This window comes from Galeopterus variegatus, unplaced genomic scaffold, assembly GCF_000696425.1.
Source record: "Galeopterus variegatus unplaced genomic scaffold, G_variegatus-3.0.2 Scaffold1625, whole genome shotgun sequence".
Lineage (NCBI taxonomy): Eukaryota > Metazoa > Chordata > Mammalia > Dermoptera > Cynocephalidae > Galeopterus > Galeopterus variegatus.
In genome coordinates this window covers 105,727-126,868 of record NW_007727736.1, presented here as the reverse complement: position 1 = coordinate 126,868, position 21,142 = coordinate 105,727, and the positions used below count along the sequence as shown (strand labels likewise).

Here is a 21,142-nt window from a genome sequence, read left to right as displayed (position 1 = left end):
CATTGAAATATTATCCCTTTAGCATAATGAAAGTTTTGATTCCTCAGAAAAAAATAATTCTCTAAATTAGTATAATTTCTATCTGAGGGTGAATTAAGAGAAAGAATTTTGAGTGGGGAATGCTGGGGGAGAAAAGGAGCAAGAGAAATAGGTGACTTGTGGGGCCCACAGGAAGGCCAAAGACAAATTTCCTGCATTGTAAAATTTTGCTGACAGTCAGTGCCTTTTGAAAAATTTCACTAAAATGTAGGGGTTTCTTTATTTTCCAACAGACCACAATATACAAGCAAGACCCAGGCTATCTGTCTGTGTAAAACTGAAAGATGATTTGTTCATTTCAGCTATTAATGATTCCTTGGTCTGGCCCCAACAATCGGTATCCACGTGGAAGATGAATAGCCTGGTGGCTCTGTACTCTAGGCTGCCCACCTACTAGTAATTGGATCCTGAGGCTGAAGGTAACAATAATTTAGTAGACGCTGCCATTTCCTCTTCCTCGTGCTTGTGAGGTCCACTCTGGTACAAGCTGTTGGCCATCCCTCTACGTTCCTGCTTCTCTTTTCTCTCTCCTTTGCCTCTCAGCTCAGGTTCCTCTATCCTTCCCCAAGCCCCGATGGGGCCCTTGATTCAAAGGTCCCTGATGACTTCTGTCTAGGGACCATAGATCTGGGATTATTCCTGATTTTAAACATTCTGTTCCACAGTAAGACCCCATGCCACCATTTTTTATACCAAAAAAATATGGTCACTCTCATTTTTCAAAAATAGCATAATAATAATTTTACATTACTGTTTACTGGGCTAGATGTCTTACATTCTTTAACTCATTTAGTCCTCACAGCAACCCTATTATATAGGTACTATTATTATTTCCATTTTTCAATGAACAAACTAAAGTTTATAGGGGTTAAGTGGCTTGCCTAAGAACACTCACCGCACTGTGTCTATCACTCAGTTCCAGTTAAGACTCATTTCAAAGCTTGTCCCATTATATTATTTTATTAAGACTTTACACTCATGCAATAAAATAATAACCACCATTTATTGAGCACCTACTATGTGCCGGGTACTGTTGCTGAGGTTTTTATATGCATTATTCTCATTTAATTATCATACTGATATGAGGTTGGGACTATTATTATCTTCACTTTTTAGATAAGGAACAGTTAAGTAACTCGCCCAAAGTGACAGAGCTAGTAGCAATGGGTCTGTAATTTGAATCTGGATCTTTCTGTCCTCTTAACCATAGGTTGAGCTCCCTAAAATCCATCCTATAGACAGAGTCCTAAATTGTAGTTATGATTCTTTTCCCATTTGACAGATAAGTAACTGAAGCTCAGAGAGGTTAAATGATTTGTCTATGGTTACCCAGTGTGTAAGCGGCAGAGAGAGGGTACAGGGAGGGTGATAAGGATGCAGGAATAGGAAAGCCCAACTTTGCAGACTTTGAAGTATAATTCAGCCTGGATCTGCTTCACAAAAACCCATTTCTCTGCAGGTTCTGCCTGCCAAGATCTACAAGTACAAGGTAAGTTTGGCAGTCACAGGTGGCCCACTGGTAGAAGGAAAATGATTCTTTCTAGGCCCAAGCACAAAGTCCAAAAGAGAAAAAAAATACACTTAACTCTTAATTAAAATGTAATCAGTCAGCTTCCCCCTCTTCATCATGTTGCTCAGTGCAGAGCAGAATGAATAACAGATCATAAAGGCCACAGTTCCATCACCATTATAGCTTGTAAGCAAAGCAAGATTTTGGACCTCCCAATAATGCTATTTATCTGTCAGCTAACTTAACAAAGTTATAAATATATTTTTATTATAATAAATCTATTGATATTTGAAACAGATACCAAGTAACAGTCATTTTCACTAAAGCAGGGCTGTTAGATTTTAAAAATCTGACATAATCTCATAGGTCATGTCTACATATACAAAATAAGGGAAAGATTGAGACAATTATCTGAATAACTGAACTTAAATTATCCAGGCAATTCTTTCATTCCGTCCTTCCTTTTAACACAGATATGATATGCAGAAGCAAAGTGGGTAATGGAAAAAGTATAAGCGTCGATGGCAAACAGACCTGAATTCAAACTCTGGCTCTGCCACTCATTAGTTTGGTGACTTGGTCACTTAAGCTTTTTAAAGCTTACTTTCACTGATTTGTAAAATGAGGACATTAAAATCTACTGTACGGGATTGTTGTGAAAATTAACCTTGATAATGTCTGTAAAGTAGCCAGCACAGAAGGTGCTCAATAAATGAGAATTATTACTGTTGTTATTATAGTAAATGGTGGGTATTAGCACTAGAGGCATAATCGTGTATAGTGAAGTCAGTTCGCTAAAGTCCAGTGATTCCAGTTCTGAGTGCTCACTGACAGCTGCAACCTCAACCTTTGCCTTTCCAAAATACTTCTAGCTCAAAATGTTTCAACCTCAGCTCTGTTGACATTTGGGGCTGAATAATATTTTGTTGCAAATAGGGGGTGGGTGGGGGGTGAAGGAAGCTGCCCTGTGCATTATAGGATATTTAGAAGCATACCGAGACTCTATCCACTAGGTGCCAGTAGCACTCTGAATCGTGACCATAAAAACTGTCTCTATACATTGCCAATCGTCCCCTGGAGGGCAAAATGGCCCTACTGCCACCTCTGCAGAGCCTCCCTGTGGCCTACAGCTGGAATTGCTCTCTTCCTTCTTTGAGGTCTTTTAGATAAAAGTTGCATGAAATGAGATAGGCTCCTATTCTCTAGTTGTTTCACAGTGTTAAATCTTATGTTCCAAAGAAAATTGTAAGTTTCTTGATGACAGGAAATTGTCCTTCTATTGTGTCCTCCAAAATTTCTTGCATAGAACAGACAAGTAGGGAGACGTAAAAATGCACTTGTGTGCTCATTTTTTCATTCATTTACTCAACAAACACTTGTTGAGTGCCTTTATGTAACAGGCACTTACTAGGAGCTGGACATATAGGAAAAAAAGACACAGTCCCTGCCTTCGAGGAGCTCACCATCTAGTGAAGGAGATAGCCTAGTAAAGTATGATATTTGCTAATATAAAAACAGTAAAGAAGAGGGGCCTTAACTGGGAGAGACAAAGAAGGTTTTCCCGAGGAGGCAATTTTGAGCTGAGTTTTGGTGGATGAGTAGGAGTTAGTCAAACGGGGGGCAATGATTGTTGATATCTAGCAATTTGTCAGATGCTGCTGTAGTATGAGCTTAATGAATATGCTTCACAGACCTCTCTTTAGCATAGAACCGATTTTGTATCTTCTTGATCCAGAAAGCTATGTAGAAGGAGAGTGTTTTGCAAAAGCAGGGCAACAAGCATGCATGCCCTAATGACACTGCAGAAGGAGACTGCTAGCATTTGCTGGCTCTGCCTTTCTCCCCACACAGAAATGCTCCTAAGTTAAGAGAAAAGGCTATATGAGTATTGTTTGTGGTTGCAAGTTTTGATTGACTGTGTTGAGCTTTGAGGTTGACTTATCTATCATGACTGATCAGTTGGAGGTCCTTGGGGTATGATCATAAGATATTTTATAAGACTATTTTATCCCTTTTGGAGGCATAATCTTAAAAAAAACCCTACTACTTTATTTATTTTGTCAAGTTTTCACCTTAATTGACTTTTTCAAGTACAAATATTTAGTTTATGTCAAATTAGGAGTGTGAGGGAGGAAGCAATCTGGCATATACAGTGAGTCCCAAACTTTTCATCTCGTGACTGCAGGGAGCCTGAAGTTCATACAAGAAGATTCAAACTTCTAGAGGATCAATTCCCATTCTAAAGGTTTTATGAGAAACCCTCCCATGATGAAAGTAATGATGGCGAAAAAAACTCACTTAGCTTCTCTAGGATCTCCTCATCTGTCATCTTGGATTTTTTCCTTTGCCGATCTGTGTTCCTATACAAAGTACTGGAATTGGCATTCTCAGCAGAAGGTAGTGTGACCTCTTTATTTGGTGCTGCTGGTGAAGCAATGGATTCAACCACAGAACGAGTATAGATCTAAAAGACAAAACACATAAAGTTCTACAATTAAAACAGCAGGCCAAGGAAAGAGTATGGTATCAAGGCACTGTCATACCAATAAGTTTTTAAAGACAAGTGGTTTTCTATTTCAAAAGAACTTTAAGTAGCTTCGAGTATACCACCCTTGAAAGATCTTGGGAGCTAGTCTTTGGAAGACTCTATACATGTCTTGCTAATTCTGGTATAGGTGCCTCTGCTTATGCAATTCTTTCTACATTGTTCACATGGATTTGCTTCTCTATCTTCTGCAGTAGTTTTGTAAATTAGCAGTTATTTATGCACTATTTGGTATCATCTTCTAATTCTTTAATGTTCTAATAATGTATCCTCAAACAGCAACCTCAAAACCAGAGTCTTATCTTATACTCTAGTTCTGGGAACACAGGAGATGCTCAATAGGTACTAGTTGATTAACTACATCCTAATTCTATGATTATTCCAAAGGGTATCTTTTGAATCATTTGGCAATAGTCACTCGTGACTTACTGATTTTGTATGTTCTGGTCTTGGTGCAATAACAGGTGGGGGCTCATTGTCATCTTCCTCTTCTTCCTCTTCCTCATCTTCTTCTTCAGACACAGGAGGAGCCAAAGGAGGCTCAGATGCTGTCTTTGTACTCTTATGACAAAAAAAAAAAAGTTCAGAGACCAGATATTAACTCATTATTTTTCTTCAGAAATGAGACAAGGAAAATGAAATATTTAAGCATGTAGGGATATGAAGGAGCTATATCTTTTGCAAATGAGCAGCACCATCTACAGTTTGGTGGCCAGGAACTGCTCACATTCAGAGATAAATTCATGGCATGGTTTAAAGGACCATGAATTCTAAAAAATGATTTTTACTTTTCACTGAGCTCAAAAACAGTGAACTATTCGCTTAATGCTTTCAAGTTCAATGCTTTTGAAATCAATGAATATGTTAAAAAAATCAAATTAATTTTTAAAGTTTTGAATCTGTACTGGGCAGATTGTCAATTTGAAAAGGGCTACTTTCTGCCGAAAGATCAGAGCATGCATATGGATATGGTAATAATACAGCTCTGCAAATACTCACTAAGAACAAGCAAGCCAATAAATGTTTCTTCCCTGTTCAGCCTCCTGGAAAGAAGCACTCAGAGAATAATAGACATGAAGATCTAAGGAACACCCATCTACATAAATAATTACTCAATATTAACCAATAGGCAAATGGTGATTTGCAATGTTTTACAAACTGCAATAATAGCACCACCAACATTAACATCAACAACCACAGTACCTAGGGTCAGTTCTTAATCATTCACATTAATGTGGGGGTAAAATGGTTCCAAGGTTGGATTCTGAAAGAACTATGACCATGGTTCTCAAAGTGTGGCCCCCAGATCAGCATCATCAGCATCATTAAGGAACTTGTTAGAAATGTAAATTCTCAGGCTCCATCCAACCTATGAATGAGAAACTCTGGAAGTGGGGCCCAGCAATCTGTGTTATAACAAGTCTCCCAGGTGATCCTGATGCATGCTCAAGTTTAAAAAACATGAACTATGGTTTAGGTCTGTTCTGTCCAATATGGCAGCCACTAGCCACATGTGACTATTGAACACTTAAAACATGGCTAGTCTAAATTGTGAGGTATTTTAACTGCAAAGTACATCCCAGATATTGTATAATTAATGTAGAAAAATTGTAAAATATTTCACTAATGCTTCTTATATTGATCATATGAGAGTACTTCAAAAAGTTTTTGGAAGAATAGAATTAAAAGATAATATGAGTCTTCCCATGAACTTTTTGAAGTATTCTCATATGTTGAAATGATAACATTTTTAATATGTTGGGTTAAATAAAATATATTATTAAAATTAATTTTACCTATTTATTTTTACTTTTTAAATATAACTACTGGAAAATATAAAGTTGCATATATAGTTTATATTCTATTTCTGTTGGACAGTGTTATTATAGGTGATTTAAAAATTTTTTCTTTTTGTGTATTTATTTGTTTTTTGTTTATACTATTGGGTGTACTGGCCCAAGGTGATCCTACAACAAATTTTCATTCCTTGAGGACAAAGTTCCTGAGGCAGTTATAGGCAGCCTATTAATAGATTATTATATCAAAGCACCTCAGTCTATGATTAAAAATTCAATGTGGATTTTTTTTACAATCATGTAGAAACTAATAAGGTGTAATCATATATCTGATAGGAGCCAGCAAGATATATCTATTGTGAGAAAGAAGACAACCTAGAATTTATAAATAAGTATTTAAAAGAATATTTGATTGCCCTGATGTAGATGCTCAGTGGTTTATAGACTGAAGCTTACATGTTTACTGGACATTGGTTTTCTAAGTTTTGCACCTATATTTATTCTTTATTTAGCCATAACAACTGGGCTATTATATTGTATTATGGCTATGTGGATGGCAACATATGAGGGTACTACAAAAAGTTCAAGGAAAAATAGAATTAAAAGATAATACGAATCTTTCCATGAACTTTTTGAAGTACCATCCTTTGTTAATGACATTGTTTCCAGATTAAAGAAAAACGTTCTTCTTGGGAAACACTAACTCTTCAGGGCACTTCAGTGGGCACAGGGGGAAATCACCTTACTGGCATTTGCTTTGATATGTTCCAGGAAATTTTGCTCTATCTTATGCCTGCTGGGATGAAGAATACACCCAATCACTGTTCCTTGTTAGAAGGGCAGAACCTGCGTATAAGCTGAGTATTTTTTTGCATGGCAAATGGTGCTACTTTATCCATTAGGCAATATAAGCTTTGCACAGGGATGATAAGCTTTATGTGGGCCTATGAAAATGTTTGAGGTCAGAAACAAATCACCAGCTCCAAACAGCCACAAGAAAATTATAAAATCTAAATTAATTAATATTTAATTAAAGGTCAACTGAGCATAAGAATGTGTCAACTTAAATCATTAGTCATTTAAATTTAGCATTTATAGAAATTTTATTACACTAAAAACAAATTGTAGGCTAGATATTCTTATTTAGCAACAATTCGGTATTCACAATGATTTGCCAAGAAATTATACCTAACTACAAATTAAACGTTATTTGCAAGCAAATAATTTCAAAATCAATACTTTAAAAATCACTTCAAAGAACTTACAGCAAGAATATAAAGTGAGATATGGGGGTCCTTTAGCATGTTTGATAAAATGCACCATGTGGCCTCCAGGAGTAGTACATACAGTCTGTAAGGATCTAAAAATGGTCTTGGTGGCAAATATAATAACTCAAGGTCTAGTCTTCTTGGCCCACCCCTTAGAATAGTACGAAGACTAATCAGTGCTTACTGGCAAAGAGGTAACCTTGAGCATCTCAAGTCTTAATACTTCACTAAATAAAATCCACCTACAAAATTTCAATGACTATTTCCTAACATTCATTACTACCTTCACTACTCTAATTTCAAATGAAGGACATTCCCCAACTCTAAGGATGGACTCAGAAAACTATTAGAAAGCCTGAAAGTTATTGTCCTCTAGAGGTGTGTGAGGGAGAAGGAAGACAGATATTTCTGTTTACCCCTGACGAAACACTCTCCTGCCCTGTTGGTTGGTTGGCTGAGAAGAATATGTGGTTTTCAGTAGACAGTATATTTTGGATTACGGTTGGGCCAGGGAGTATTAATTCCCAGCAATCTGCCTACAACACCAGTCTTTGGTACTGAGAACTGAAATTAGCAATCTCCTGCCCTTGTATTAAAAAAATACTGAGACCAGCCATACTTTCCTATCCCTGTGTAAATAATACTGTGACTGAGCATAATTACTATTTCCTGTGTTAAATAATATCAGGACAGATATACTTTACCGTTCCTATGTTAAACAATACTGAGAATGAGCAAAAATAACTTAGCTTCTTACTTTAGGATATACTAGTTTCTGGAAGATACTGTAAACCAACTATAAAATAGTTTGCTTATTAAGACTAACAGCTTGCTTACCAAGACTTATTTCAAGACTCTCACCTTGCTGTATTCACCAATACAGAGCTATTTTATCATAAACACTGCACAATTCGAACCTGTTCCTCGCCTTGCAAGACCTGTTTTAAAATCATAGCTCAGGCCCTAAAACCCTATAAATATTCTTCCCTGACATCCCCTTTCTAAGACACTAAGACTCTCTCAGGATAGTGCTTTTTCATGATACCATAAGTTTAATAAACTTAGCTTTGCTTGTTTTACAGGTTTTTCTGGTGGTCTTTTTGGGAGTCAATGGTGCAAAGTTCTGATCTCTTTCTTCCAGGTTGAGAATTACTTCTAATATTTCTAAACTTATAAAAATATAGATAGATGGATAGTTAGCAAGAAATATTTTTGTCTTATCAAAATTAGATATTTTTGACACTCTTATTATGCCACACATTGGGACAGGAAATGTAGTTCTTAACCTGAGTTGGATCCAGGAATCTTAAAATTTTAAAAGGTTTGCCTGTTCTCCCCAGAAAAATACAGGTAGACACATGCTTTTATATATAATTTCAAGGGTTCAACGATCTTCTGAAGGCCTTCTCTGGACTCCAGGTTATGAACCCTGCTCTAGGGAGTACACTAGCTAGAGGAACTACCTTAGGAAACTCTCCTTTCTTTGAGCTTAATTTTTAAAGGCCAAAGGATTTAGAGGCAAGGGCTTTGGAAACTTGAGGTAATACAAAATATGTTGTGGGGGCCGGATTTGGTGCTTGTTTAAAATACAGATTTCAGGGTTGCATTCCAGACCTACTCTGGGAGTGGAGCCCTAGAATCTGCATTTTAACAGACTCCCCAGGCAATTCTGATGCATACTGAAGTAAAAGAACCACTAAACTAGATGAACAAAATAAACCTGTACTGCAAACCAAAAAAGAGCAATCTGTCAACTGCACACCCAGTTATTCTAGGCACAAATCATGGCACATTCATATTATCACTGTTACCTTCCACTTGGAATACTAGCTCAGGATTCTAAATACATTGTTTAATTCTCAACAGTGCAATTAAAATGTAAAATTTTAAAATTAGCCTCAAATCCAATAGGGGTCCCTGAACGGTACTTGGAATTTAATATACTAATATGAAAGAAGCTACCACAAGCGAGCAGTAAAGGAGATGTCATATGACTATGAGAGGTATCACTGAATTCAATATTAATTACATAGCCATCAGTCTAAACCATTTAGAGAATCCAGCATTGCTTCTATTTCAATTCCCACCCAGGCTACTAAAGGATTACTTTGTGATCAGTTCAGGTTATGTCTATACGGAATAGTCAGTCCCATTAAATCAGATCCTGTACGATAAGCAGGTCTACTGGGAGTGTTTCTAATGTAAAAAGGTGTGGGAGATGCACTTTCACCCTAGAACTATATGGAAAACACAAGGTGCAGTTCTCAATTCCTAAGTAACTGAGTTTCACTAAAGTGATCCAAATTGAACTTAAGGGCCCAACTCAGTTCATTCAATCAATAGAAACCTAGCTTTAGTCAAGCAGTTTAGTCAATTATCTCCACCTGGAAGTCCTGTCAGCCCTTCAAACACAAACTGTCCAATAGGACATTCGGCATCTTCCCACAGAAATCTGCTTCTTCTGAAAGATAACAGTCTCACCTTTTTGCCCACCCACATATTATTTTAAGCCTGCAACCATCTTTGACCTCACACTTTCCCCAAATATTCAATCAATAATCTAAACACCTCTAGAAATGAAACCTAATCTCCATTCCTACTGCCACTACCTCACTTCAGGCCCTCATTATCTCTAGCCTGGAAGCTTGCAATATTCCCTCAACTGGTCTCCCTTCATCCAGTCTCACCTTCTGTCTTTAATTCATTCTGGCAGGTTATTCTTCCCAAAGTGTAAGCTTTAATCAGCTAACTCTCATGCTCCAAAACACTTCAAGGGCTTCCCAATGCACAGTGGAAAAGCTAGATCCCTTAGAATACTATTCAAGGGCCTTTATGAGTTGGCTCCAAATTAACTTTCAGGCTTTAACTCCTATGATTCCCTTTCTTGCATCTCAGTCTTCATCCAAACCCATACCCCTCATTCCTTTGCTCTCCCCACCATGCCCTTTCTCATGCTTTTCCTTTTGATTAGAATACTTTTCCCATCTTCACAGATCCAAATCTCAATTGGCCTTCAAGATCTAGCTCAAATGCCACCTTTTGTATAAAACATTTTCTAACTCAACACTCAACAAATATATACCTAGTGCCTATTTGGTACAGGCACTGAGCTTAAGCCCTTGGAGACAAGAGCCTGCTTCCCTTTCCTTCCCTAGCTAAAAGCAATCTCTTTTCTCTGAATTCTTCTATCAAATGGACATATTTTATGGTATGTAATACTATGCATATTGTATTGTGCTTTCTTAGGTTCAACTTATCTTCCCCTATCAGACTTGGCTTCCAACCTCCTAGGGCTCATAAGGAGACACTTGAAAAGCATACGTTAAATAAGTGACTATCTACTTTTTTTTATCTCCAAACAGTGAGATCATCATTTTTTTCAGATTTAGTGGAATATTCTGGCCATTATGAAGACTTAGTTTTAACACTACAAACAAAACCAATAGGAGCAATCTCAAAAGAAACAGTTTATATCTCAGGAGGCAATAAAAATGAATACACAAACCATTCTATCAGGTTAGTGTTTAAAATAACTACTGTGGATAGCTCTTCTGAGTAGAATTATACAGTATTTGTCTCTTTGTGACTGGCTTATTTCACTTAGCGTAATGTTCTCAAGGTTTATCCTTGAGTCAGAATTTTCTTCCTTTTTAAGGCTGAATAACATTCCATAGTTCCTATTTACCACAATTCGTTTATCTATTCATCTGCTGATGGACACTTGGGTTGCTTCCACCTCTTGTCTACTGTGAATAATGCTGCTATGAACATGGGTGTACAAATATTTCTTCGAGGCTCTGATTTCAATTCTGGGTATATATTCAGAAGTGTAACAGTTGGATCATGCAGTAATTCTACTTTTAATTTTTGAGAAACTGCCATACTATTTTAGAGCTTTTATTCTTTACCACTAATGATCTACTGCTGTCACACTGGCTGCCCAGGGTAATGTCAAGCAGGCCAGCATTTGTCTTCCCTATAAGGAAGAATCGGTTTGGCCATCCATGACTGAATAAACAGTTAGGAGACTCTCACTAATGCTAATTCCTTCACTCCTAAGGAAGCAATCGAGGCAGGTAATAATTTCTATCAGGATGTCAAAATAAAAATCACAGAAAGGGAAGCCTTGTCTGAGATTATTTTCTGCCTTTTATGCGTGGGTATTCTTTCAGATACTATAGCACTTCCATGGGCTGTTACTTATTTTTCTGTCACTTGTCAGATAAAACCATCTATGTGACTTTGGGCAAAGTTACCTCCCCAACTGTACTTCAGTTTGTTGAAACAAATGACACTAAAGGGTATAGCGTTGTGACCTTAGACAAGTCATTTCATCTCTCTAAACCTCAGTTTCCTTATATGTAAAATGGGGAAAATGGTAATATTTACTCAATTGGGTTGTAGGAAAGATGAAATGAATATAAAAATAATATTAGTCCACATCGTAGTTTGTAAGTGTACATTGCAAGTATTTAGTAAAGAGAAGTTGCTATTAATATGATTATTATTTTCCAGATTCTATATGTGGGAGAAATAGAAACATTTGTCCACATAAAGACCTGTACATGAATGTTCATAGTTGCTTTATTTGTGATAGCCCCAAACTAGAAATAATCTAGAAAGTCTTCAACAGGTGAATGGTTAAATAAACTGTGGTACCATCATCATACCATGGAATACCACTCAGCAATAAAAAGGAACAAACTATTGATACACACAATTTGGATGAATCTTAAAAGAATTATACAGAGTGAAAAAAGCCAGTCCCTAAACATCACATGTGTATTATTTCATTTACATGAAATGTCCAGAAAGGCAAATCTGTAAAGGCAGAAACCAGCTTAGTGATTGCCCAGGGTTGTGGTGGGGGTGGGTAGGGATTGGCTGTCAGCAGGCATGAGGGATTTTACTGGAGACATGTTCTAGGACGATTGTTGATGGTAGCACAGGAGTACAAATTTACTAAGACTCATTGAACTTGTACCCTTAAAAATAGGTGAATTTTATATATCTAAATTACATCTTTAAAATCTGTTTTAAAAAGATTCTATACCTAACAAATGGATCTGTGCAATTATATTCAGTTGGATATCCAGAAACACCTATCCTAAGAAATAGTTTTCAATTTTTCACTTACCGAAGCGTGGGCTGCTATGTATCCATGTGCGCTTTTATCTGAAAAGTGAGAATAAAGAGGTTACCTTTGTTTCATAAACACTGCCTCATTAGAGACCATACTAAAAAAAAAAAAAAAATGCATGCCTTTCACCAGAAGGAAATTCTCCAGTTTAGTATTGAATAGATATTATGATAGACAACATAGTGTTTCTTAAATAGCTCACAGCATTACATCCTCACCAAATCATTTTACAGACTTTAATGAAGGCCTCCAGTGAATCTCATCTATATGGAGGAATGTCAAGCATACGCACTCCTGATTGGTATATCCAAGATTTCTCCCCCTTTCCTCTCTCCCCCTCCCCCTCCCTCCCTCCCTTTCATTCCTTCTTTCCACCCACCCTTCTCCTCTTCCCTTCCTATCCCATTAGTTTGAATACTAGAGCATTCAGAGAACATACGGTAAGTTTCACTCAGCTCAGTATAGTGCAATAACTCAGATACTGTTGAGTTCTAACATAGTTGTCAGAATTTCATCTTTGTATGTTGACAGAATTTGGCACATAAAAATAAAAGTGTTAAACAGCAGTGGCTACTTGGAGTAAAGAACAAACGCTGAGAATCTGAAGGATATTAATGGTTACGCCGAAATGATTTCCTGAATGCATTTTCAGTTCTGGTCTTCTACGGTTCTAATTCGGAGCACAGCTCTTGATTTCCTCACATTCAACACTGTTTGATGTGTCACCAGAATCTCTTAGATAGTTTATTCCTTGCGGAAGACTAAATATCATAAAAAATCCTCCTTAATGTCTTTCTTTTTAGGTTTTCTATATTGAATGGTGGCAGTTAAGCAATCTTCTCATTTAAAAAAGCCCTATTTTGCATGTGAATTGCCACATGCCTTTAAGTTTGGGCTTTGAAATTTGATATGGCCAAGTCAGACTCTCCTCCCCTTCCAAGTGTATCCTTGCACCATTCTCAAAGAGGCTTCAAGCCTGCTCTATACTAAGTCCAATGCCAAGAGGTAGGGGCTCTTTATAGTTGGGGTGCTAATGACAGTATTCTCTTCTTTCTTTAGATATTAGATAATAAATTGTTTCACAAAAAGTGGTTGTCATAAAAGTAGACAGTAGAATAATGGTAACCAGAGGCCGGGGGTGGGCATGGGAGGAGAAATGATAGACTAACAGGTACAAAACTATGCTATCTACTTTAAGTGAATCATTGTGCAGTATATTCATGTATTGAAACAACACACTGTACCCAAATACGTACAAGTAAATGTTAAAATAAAAAAAGTAAATAGAATTAACTGTTTTACAGAGACAATCCAGATCATCTTTCTTAAAACGCAAAAGTGCTGTTTGTTATAAGTTTTTCAGTTGCTTATAGTGCAAATTTGAACATCAGCACTCTTAAACAAAGGCCAGGTATATACACTATCAAATGAAGTCAAGATTTGGCAGTGACAGGGCCATTTCAATCTCTATAAATAGCAAGACATGGGTTCTTTTCTTTAGTCTGATTTTGAGGTCTGATCAAAATAACCTGACAACCACAAAATTTGTGCTGTGTCATCATGGTGCAAATCGATAAATCCAAGTGATAAAATAAATTTCCAGAGACCATGGTTTGATCCATATACCTCTAACTTCATGAACATATCACAAGGCCTGATCCTAAGTGACTGTCCTCATGCCAGTAAAGAAACAAAACAGTTGTGCTGGCTCATTCAAGCCAACAAGTACTGCTTCACTGAACCATTTCCTTATTTGGGTTTTTAAAAAATTCTAGTAATGTATATATTCTAACGTTAACCTCAAGTTACAACTCATCTTTTGGTTTACTTATGCTGAAGCCATTTGGAGAAGGTACTAGAATTGATTTCAGATGTTCTACGGACATTTTGTTCTAATCATGAGGCTCTAAGATTAAAATTACTTCTTCACCTTTTAATACCCTAGACCTGTCTTACCTCCTGATGTAAAGCTCATGTATTTCTGGTTGTTGACTGTTTCTTTGGAATCATAGAATTTGAGAACATCTAGAACAGCTTGTGGGTTCTTTTTCTGTTCCAGTTTTGTTATGTTGGAGGTTTGGAGTAATCGTGCCCATTGCTCAGGAATTCCCTGTGGACAACCAAAGGGAAAGAATCGCAGCTCAGAACATTCGGCAGTGGCATTTTCACTTTCCAGTAAAGTTCTTCACCAAGAAGCCCATGCTACCTGTAGGATTACACTTGGGAAACTGAAATTACATTCTAGATTTAAAGTTAGTAACTTAATAATGCAATCATTCTCTTCTCTAATTACAACACATAGGTAAAACTAGGATCCAACTTAAAAAGGGTGGGTGGGAGTATGACTGTGATAGAAAAAAAAAAGCGCATGAAAATCACCTCCATGTTGACTCTGCTCATCCATGAAATGATGTTTACGGCTTAGCTTATTTTTTTCTGGCGACTCAGGGCAGACATAGCAAGACTTCTCTAAATTTGTGCACAGCATAGTATAGTGCAGATCAATGGGTTTTATATGACTGGAATCACATAAGCTGTTTCTGGGCATGTTGAAATCAAAATATCTTTTAGAATAAAAGGAAAGCCTCACCCTTGGTCAGTTTATACTTGTGATCATAAAATGAAGTTTTGGGGGGTCTAGAGCTTTAACATAAAGGCGGATTGGGAGGAGAGAAAAATAGAACTGTGGAGGAGCAATAACCTCTGAGATGCTAAATGGTAACATTAATGCTGCGTTGGGCATTTTCCCTGCAGCTTTCTCCAGGGCCTGCCCTCCTTCTCCTCTCCGCCCTCCTCCCCTTCCTCCCCACTTCATTCGTTGGCCACATAGAACCTGGGGACTATAAAAACCATTCCAAAGCCTCGTGAGAAATTATAATAATCTGAAGCATTTAGAGCAGAGAAAAGGGAGTATTTGGAAATCTAACCAGGGAGAATTGCAAAAATTGTACAGAAAGGTTAGCTTTGCATTGAGCATTCAACATTCTTTCCTGTACGTTCAGCCTACAGATGTCCCCGTTTCATAAATTATCCAATCTCTAAGAACAATTTGGAGAGAGAAATAGACACACTATTCCTAAGTGCATCCGGACACAATTTATGTGGCTTCGTCCTATGAAGTCTCGGCAAAACAATGTGTGACGTGGGCCTCCAGAGTTTGGGAATGACAACAAAAAAGTGAGATAAGCCAAGCAACAACTCTACTGCACACACATGAACCTGCTTCTGCAGTGCTATGACATCTCAAAGAAGCACTTTGATGCAAGCTTCTTTTGGGCCTGTGACGCACCTCTGGGAGCTTCCCTGGGCACATCTGTGAGCCATAGAGATCTGGCTGTAATGGACGTAAATAAAGAAAGAAAAGAAAGTTAAAACAGAATGTGGGACAACTTAGAAGGTGGGAGGAGATGAAACCAATGGGTCTGAATGGGGGAGGGGAATCCCTTCTAAAGTGGGGCAGTTATGAAAATAGGGAGGTATTAACTAAATCAGGGACAGGACAGGCTACAGGACAACAGATTTAAGAAAACAGAGAAAACAACAATGCTACAAAGTTTGGATGTACTATTCCATTTTTGGCCAGATGCTTCCTCCATAAATATGCAATGATAAGAATTACCATTAAATGACTGGATAAATTACTAAAAGGTGGGAACATGAATTTGGAGGGAAGAGGATGGCATTAATGAAAAGCTTTGACAATAATTTGTAAGTTGTTTTTATAACTTGGTGATCACAGGTAGCCAATGGCCATGTGATGAACTTACAAATTTCAGTTCCCAATTCTGGTTAACCAATTTCAGTTTCACATTGGAAGTGTCCATGTGGTTAAAATTCAAAGGATAGCTATATGGTAACACCAAATTATTGTTCTCATTGATTGATTCTTCTCTTCTTTGTAGCAAAAGTAATGGCTGGTTTAGAGAAAACTAGATAAAGGACGTTCCCACACAGACAGACTCTATGTTTAAGTTTCTTTGACATTTAGAGCAGGGATAGGGAAACCATTTCATTTCAAGCCATATATGAATAATTTCCATTTTAATGCTGCAGTTGCAAAATCCCACTTCCCATAAAATAAAATCAGATATAAGGTAACAGCTTTGCCTAAAAAAAGGTACCTCAAATGCTGCAGTAACATGCTTTCACCTAACTGGTTTGATTTGGGATATACATCCTTGATTCCTGGCATTTGGGGTTACTCCAAGCACAGTGAAACGAAACTTTTACATGCATTAATCACGCAGTTTGATGCTAAAGCCTTAAGCCAGTAATCTGAACTCAGGAGCCCATGCATGATCCCAGTTCTGATTCTAAGTGCAATTAATAGCATTTGGTTAATACTGTAATGGCCAAAGGAGTTATTAAGTGTTACGAATTCAGCTATGCATTGCACATAACCACTAGAGCAGACATCACTGGCATGATCATTACCATAATCATTAGAATATTTGCATATATTATACATTCCCATGGCACTTCTAAACTTTTGTGATAAATAGTCCTGTGATCTAGACAGCAGAAAAGAATGCTGTCAATTTCAGAAGATCCTCCAGACAACTATACTTACCACATGACTATACTGCTAACATAATTTCTTTTTTCTAAGTTGAGACGAACCAGTTTATCAATAAAACCTGACACTTAAATTTGAATGTATGCCACAAAGGCACATACTCAGAAAGCCATCTCATTACTCCAAATTGAGGCACTAATCCCAAAAGTTAGACAGCTAATGGAGACCTAGGAGTCTGAGCATCAGAAGCAGGAGCACATATCAATGCCTGACCATGTATACAATAACAACTAGATGTACATCAAGCTGGGGATTGTCCAGTGTAGCCCAGGAGAATGGCAGCATGATATAACAGGCCAAGCATTTATCTTATCATAAGAAACGATAATGTATATCACTCATACCATTTTTCCCTCTGATTGACTTGAAGCGACCGTCACAGGTCTAGAGGTCTGGAAAGGGGAGTTCTGAAGTATTTGGGACAAAAATGGCAATATAAAGGGTAAGGACTTGTAATAATTTAATACCAAAAATCTCACCTCTCAACCTAATTTTAGCTTCAGGGTCCAAGTTTATGACGAGGTATACAAGGATATATGGGCCATTTCGCCATGGGGTAATCACCAAGCAACACACCAAACCAGTGTCCAAATATTCAAAATAACAGACCTTTGTAAGACAACTGGATTAGACAGGTCAATAAATTTTTCAAAATTCAACCTCAACAACCACAGTAATAAAATTTAGTAATATGATCCCTCCTCCAACACACAATGAATTAGTGTTACTGTGGCAATTAGGACCCAATTCTAAATCCTACCAATAAAATATTTTTTTAAATGCTTATTATCATTTGGCATTTATAGATTTAATAAACATAATAACATGGTAAATGTAAATCACAGGTTAAGATAGCAAAAATAAAAAGCAGAATTTGGCATCTTTAAGAATAACACGTGGACAAGTAGTTAAAAAAGATCATCAAGAGGACAATAAAGTACTTCTGGTTTCCAAATTTAGCCTGTGTCGGTCTATATGTACAATGGAATTCTAACAACTAATTGCTCCCAAATGACTGTTTCATTTCAAATTGGGTTTTTATATGGCGGGGTTGGGGCATTTGTCTTGTTTGGTTGGGTTGTATCCAGCTGTTTTTCACCACTGGAAAGACTGCCCATCACATATCCCACCCCACCCATCTCTGATTGGTTCTTTGGGTTCTAATTGACAGCAAAATGAAAATGGCTGGGGCTGCAGTCAGCAAAATGGTGGTGATTCACTTTTCTTCATTTCCATTCAGAACCCAGAAGGAACAAAGAAAGAGCTAAAGATAGAGACATCATAAGATGTCATGTAGGTTGGAAAAAGTGGAAAGAATAAAATATTGGAAAGGAATCAGAACGAGACATGAGACAACTGGAGGAGAAAACTTTCACATCTGAAAACAAAACGAAAGAAACAAAGAAAAGAAAAATATGGAATGACAACATAGGAGAAGTTAAAACAGAAAAAAATCACAGAGAAAATAAAAAGGTCAAAACTGGAAAGATAAAGTTCTTAAAATAAAAAAGAATAGAGTTATTAGACAAAAATTTTATGAAGTTTAAGGGCCTTTTCTGTTTCAAATGTCAGAAAATAATCTCTTTGTTTATGACTTTTTAAAAAATATAAAACTTTTTCAGGTTATAAAAATGACTTTTTTTCTGCTGGTGATGATGGTGGTGGTAGTGGTAATAGTGAGGTTATAGTTTCTCAGTGTAGCTAAGAAAATATAGTAAAGGCTGGGCTCAAACTGAAGGCCATTCGAATGTCTCTGACTCCAATGATGAAATTGGTTAAATCTTACCTACCTCCACTCTATCATTGTCAATATTTCTTAACATTCTCTTCTGCTTGTAATTGGGAATGCAGAAATAATCAGCTCATACCATTTTATGAAGCCAAGATGTTTACTCAGTTTTCATTTCATTCTCATATTGCTTACTTCCAGAATTGAAAAAAAAATGAGATAATTTAGCTGTCAGTTCAACGACATGGTTTGCTTCTCCACATCAAATTAATTTGCTTCTTTGTTTTCACTTAATCACGACACAGTCTATTCACTAACCATCATGTTATAAAACAGAAAATTCAACTATTTAATATCGAAATTTTTCTCTGGCTTAACAACCCAAGAATTGATGTTGATGGTTCTATCAAAATTTTTTTTCCTGAATGTATTCAAAATTACTCATTATTTCAGAATGCAAATTTTGATTGTGTTCTTCACTAGCATGAAAAAAAGGTAGTTGACCTTCCTGGGGACATATTTCTAGCCACATCTTTTCCCTCACCCACATTAAAAAAACAAAAAAGAAAAAGAAAAAAGAAAAAAAAATTGCCAGATCTTAAAAAAAAAGTATAAAATGTCATAGATCGGTGATCTTGTGCTATTTGAGCGCTACAAATATCCAGAGAAAGACTTGATCTATAGCTATGTTCTCTCCAGAAAATTCTTATTAGCATTTATTATTGATTGTTCATATATGTATAAAGAAAGCACATAACTACTAAAGCGTACATAATATATCCATCAACATTTCTTCCTGAAACATGGGGTTTGCTGTTTTGAATGTCTACAAAATATAGCCATTAATAATCCTAAAAATAAGCTGTATTCTTGAAATGAAAGGGAAAGAACAGGTCAGTTTTATAGAGATTTTTGGTTACTGTGGTTAGCTGATCTGAGAAATCCAGGTTCCAATGTAATGTCTGAATTATTCAGATGAATTGTCTTCACTAGCCAAGTTGAGTAGATGATTTTTTGATTCACTTCACATTATAAAGAACAGACTCAGGCAGGGTTTCTCTACCAGGACCACATTTTTCTGTGCCATGGTAAGTTAATGTTTTAACTAAGCTGAAGATTTTTCAGTGATCAGACATTTTTGTTAAGACAAAATAATTCTGCCAGGGTCATTGCCACTCTCTGCTTCCATCTATGATTATCTAGGTAAAGTCCATCTTACTTGGAATCATCAAAAACATCAAGTCTGACATTTGGGGACATGGCAATTCTTGTTTGAAACCTATTTTCACAAAGGAATGTTTTCATGGCTGACAAAACAAAATGAGGAGCTTACTTACAGTGAATTCCCCGGTGACTGCATCAAACCCCACATGAATCGTATGCTCAAAGTCTGAAGGAAGAGAGATCTCTGGGCGCTCTTTCTCTTTCTTCTTATTGGCTAAAGGCAAAACGTTAACATGTATTTATTTGGAGTATTTTTTGGCATCCATACGTTGTACAATTAGGTTCATAAAAACAATTGCAAAGTTAAAAGGCAATTGATTTCAACACAATTTTAACAATATTTAACTCCAAAAATTCCAATTTTATTTGCAGAAGTGGCTGAGAGTTTGACAAAAAATGTTATGTACAAATAATTCAAAAATTTCCAAAATCCAATTCAAACAAAACCCTCATTTAAACTTATTTATGTCCTTTACCAGCCTAATGGTGTAATCGACTGGTATCTAGGTATAGTGTGTTTAACAGGCTTTGCTGAATCAAATACCACTTACTAAAGAAAAAATTCATTATGCTCAAGTCAAGCAAAGGCTTACTATTAGAAAGAATAGAAAAGAAAAGAAAAGCACTTCAACTATCTATAAAAACGTTATGAATTGTTTCCATGTTGACTATAGCCAAATATCAAGTAGTTAGAACTTCTTTAATTTACATGTTTACATTATGAAGCATATCTGAACAGACTCTTGGTCTTCTTTCAACAAGAATACTATTGCAAATCAATGATGTTACAAATTTTTCTTTATCATTAAAATCATTTTTTACCCAGCACTTTGCTAGTAAAAAGCCACAAATTGCCACTTTTTACTAAATTAATTTTATTTAGTTCTTAGAAACCTCAAACCAGTTATTTGGTTTAGTCTTTCTAGTTTGTAGCTACTTTTCCATGTCCCCATTATATTCTGTCATATCAGCCATTCCAAATCATTGCTCTTCTCAAGTAACAGATTTTTCATAGTGACACAAGTATGAGTAAACATATTGATAGTTAATAAGTTAAAAGCCTTTAAAGATATCATCACAGAAGAAAGTTAGTCTAGAACTATAATGAAATTTATCTATCTGGAAATGGATCTCAGGAGGAAGTTACTGTGGAAATGTTCTAAAATGGCATTTAGTAGCTTCCATAAAAGACATATTAGCAGATTTGAGCATGTATGTCTGATAAGACTGCTTTTCACACTGAAAAAAAAAATAATACTCACCCTCCTAATACTGGGCAAGTCAGCATGAACCAGGCTTATCCAGTTCAAACCAA

At 36.5% G+C, this 21,142-nt stretch overlaps 1 protein-coding gene across 4 annotated transcripts in view; it reads right to left on the bottom strand.

The window, feature by feature from the left end:
• PAK3 (p21 protein (Cdc42/Rac)-activated kinase 3) overlaps positions 1 to 21,142 on the bottom strand; it is a 118,411-nt gene that overhangs the window by 50,438 nt on the left and 46,831 nt on the right. For 2 of the 4 annotated variants that reach the window (XM_008578052.1, XM_008578053.1), the window contains 6 exons: positions 19,941 to 20,041; positions 15,588 to 15,632; positions 14,255 to 14,408; positions 12,296 to 12,333; positions 4,524 to 4,655; positions 3,848 to 4,013 (listed from right to left, as the gene is read on the bottom strand). In XM_008578052.1, the coding sequence (XP_008576274.1) occupies positions 3,848 to 4,013; positions 4,524 to 4,655; positions 12,296 to 12,333; positions 14,255 to 14,408; positions 15,588 to 15,632; positions 19,941 to 20,041 (636 nt within the window). Of the gene's footprint in view, positions 1 to 3,847; positions 4,014 to 4,523; positions 4,656 to 12,295; positions 12,334 to 14,254; positions 14,409 to 15,587; positions 15,633 to 19,940; positions 20,042 to 21,089; positions 21,138 to 21,142 lie in introns of those variants that run through there. The other 2 variants (XM_008578055.1, XM_008578054.1) reach the window with 2 other exon arrangements.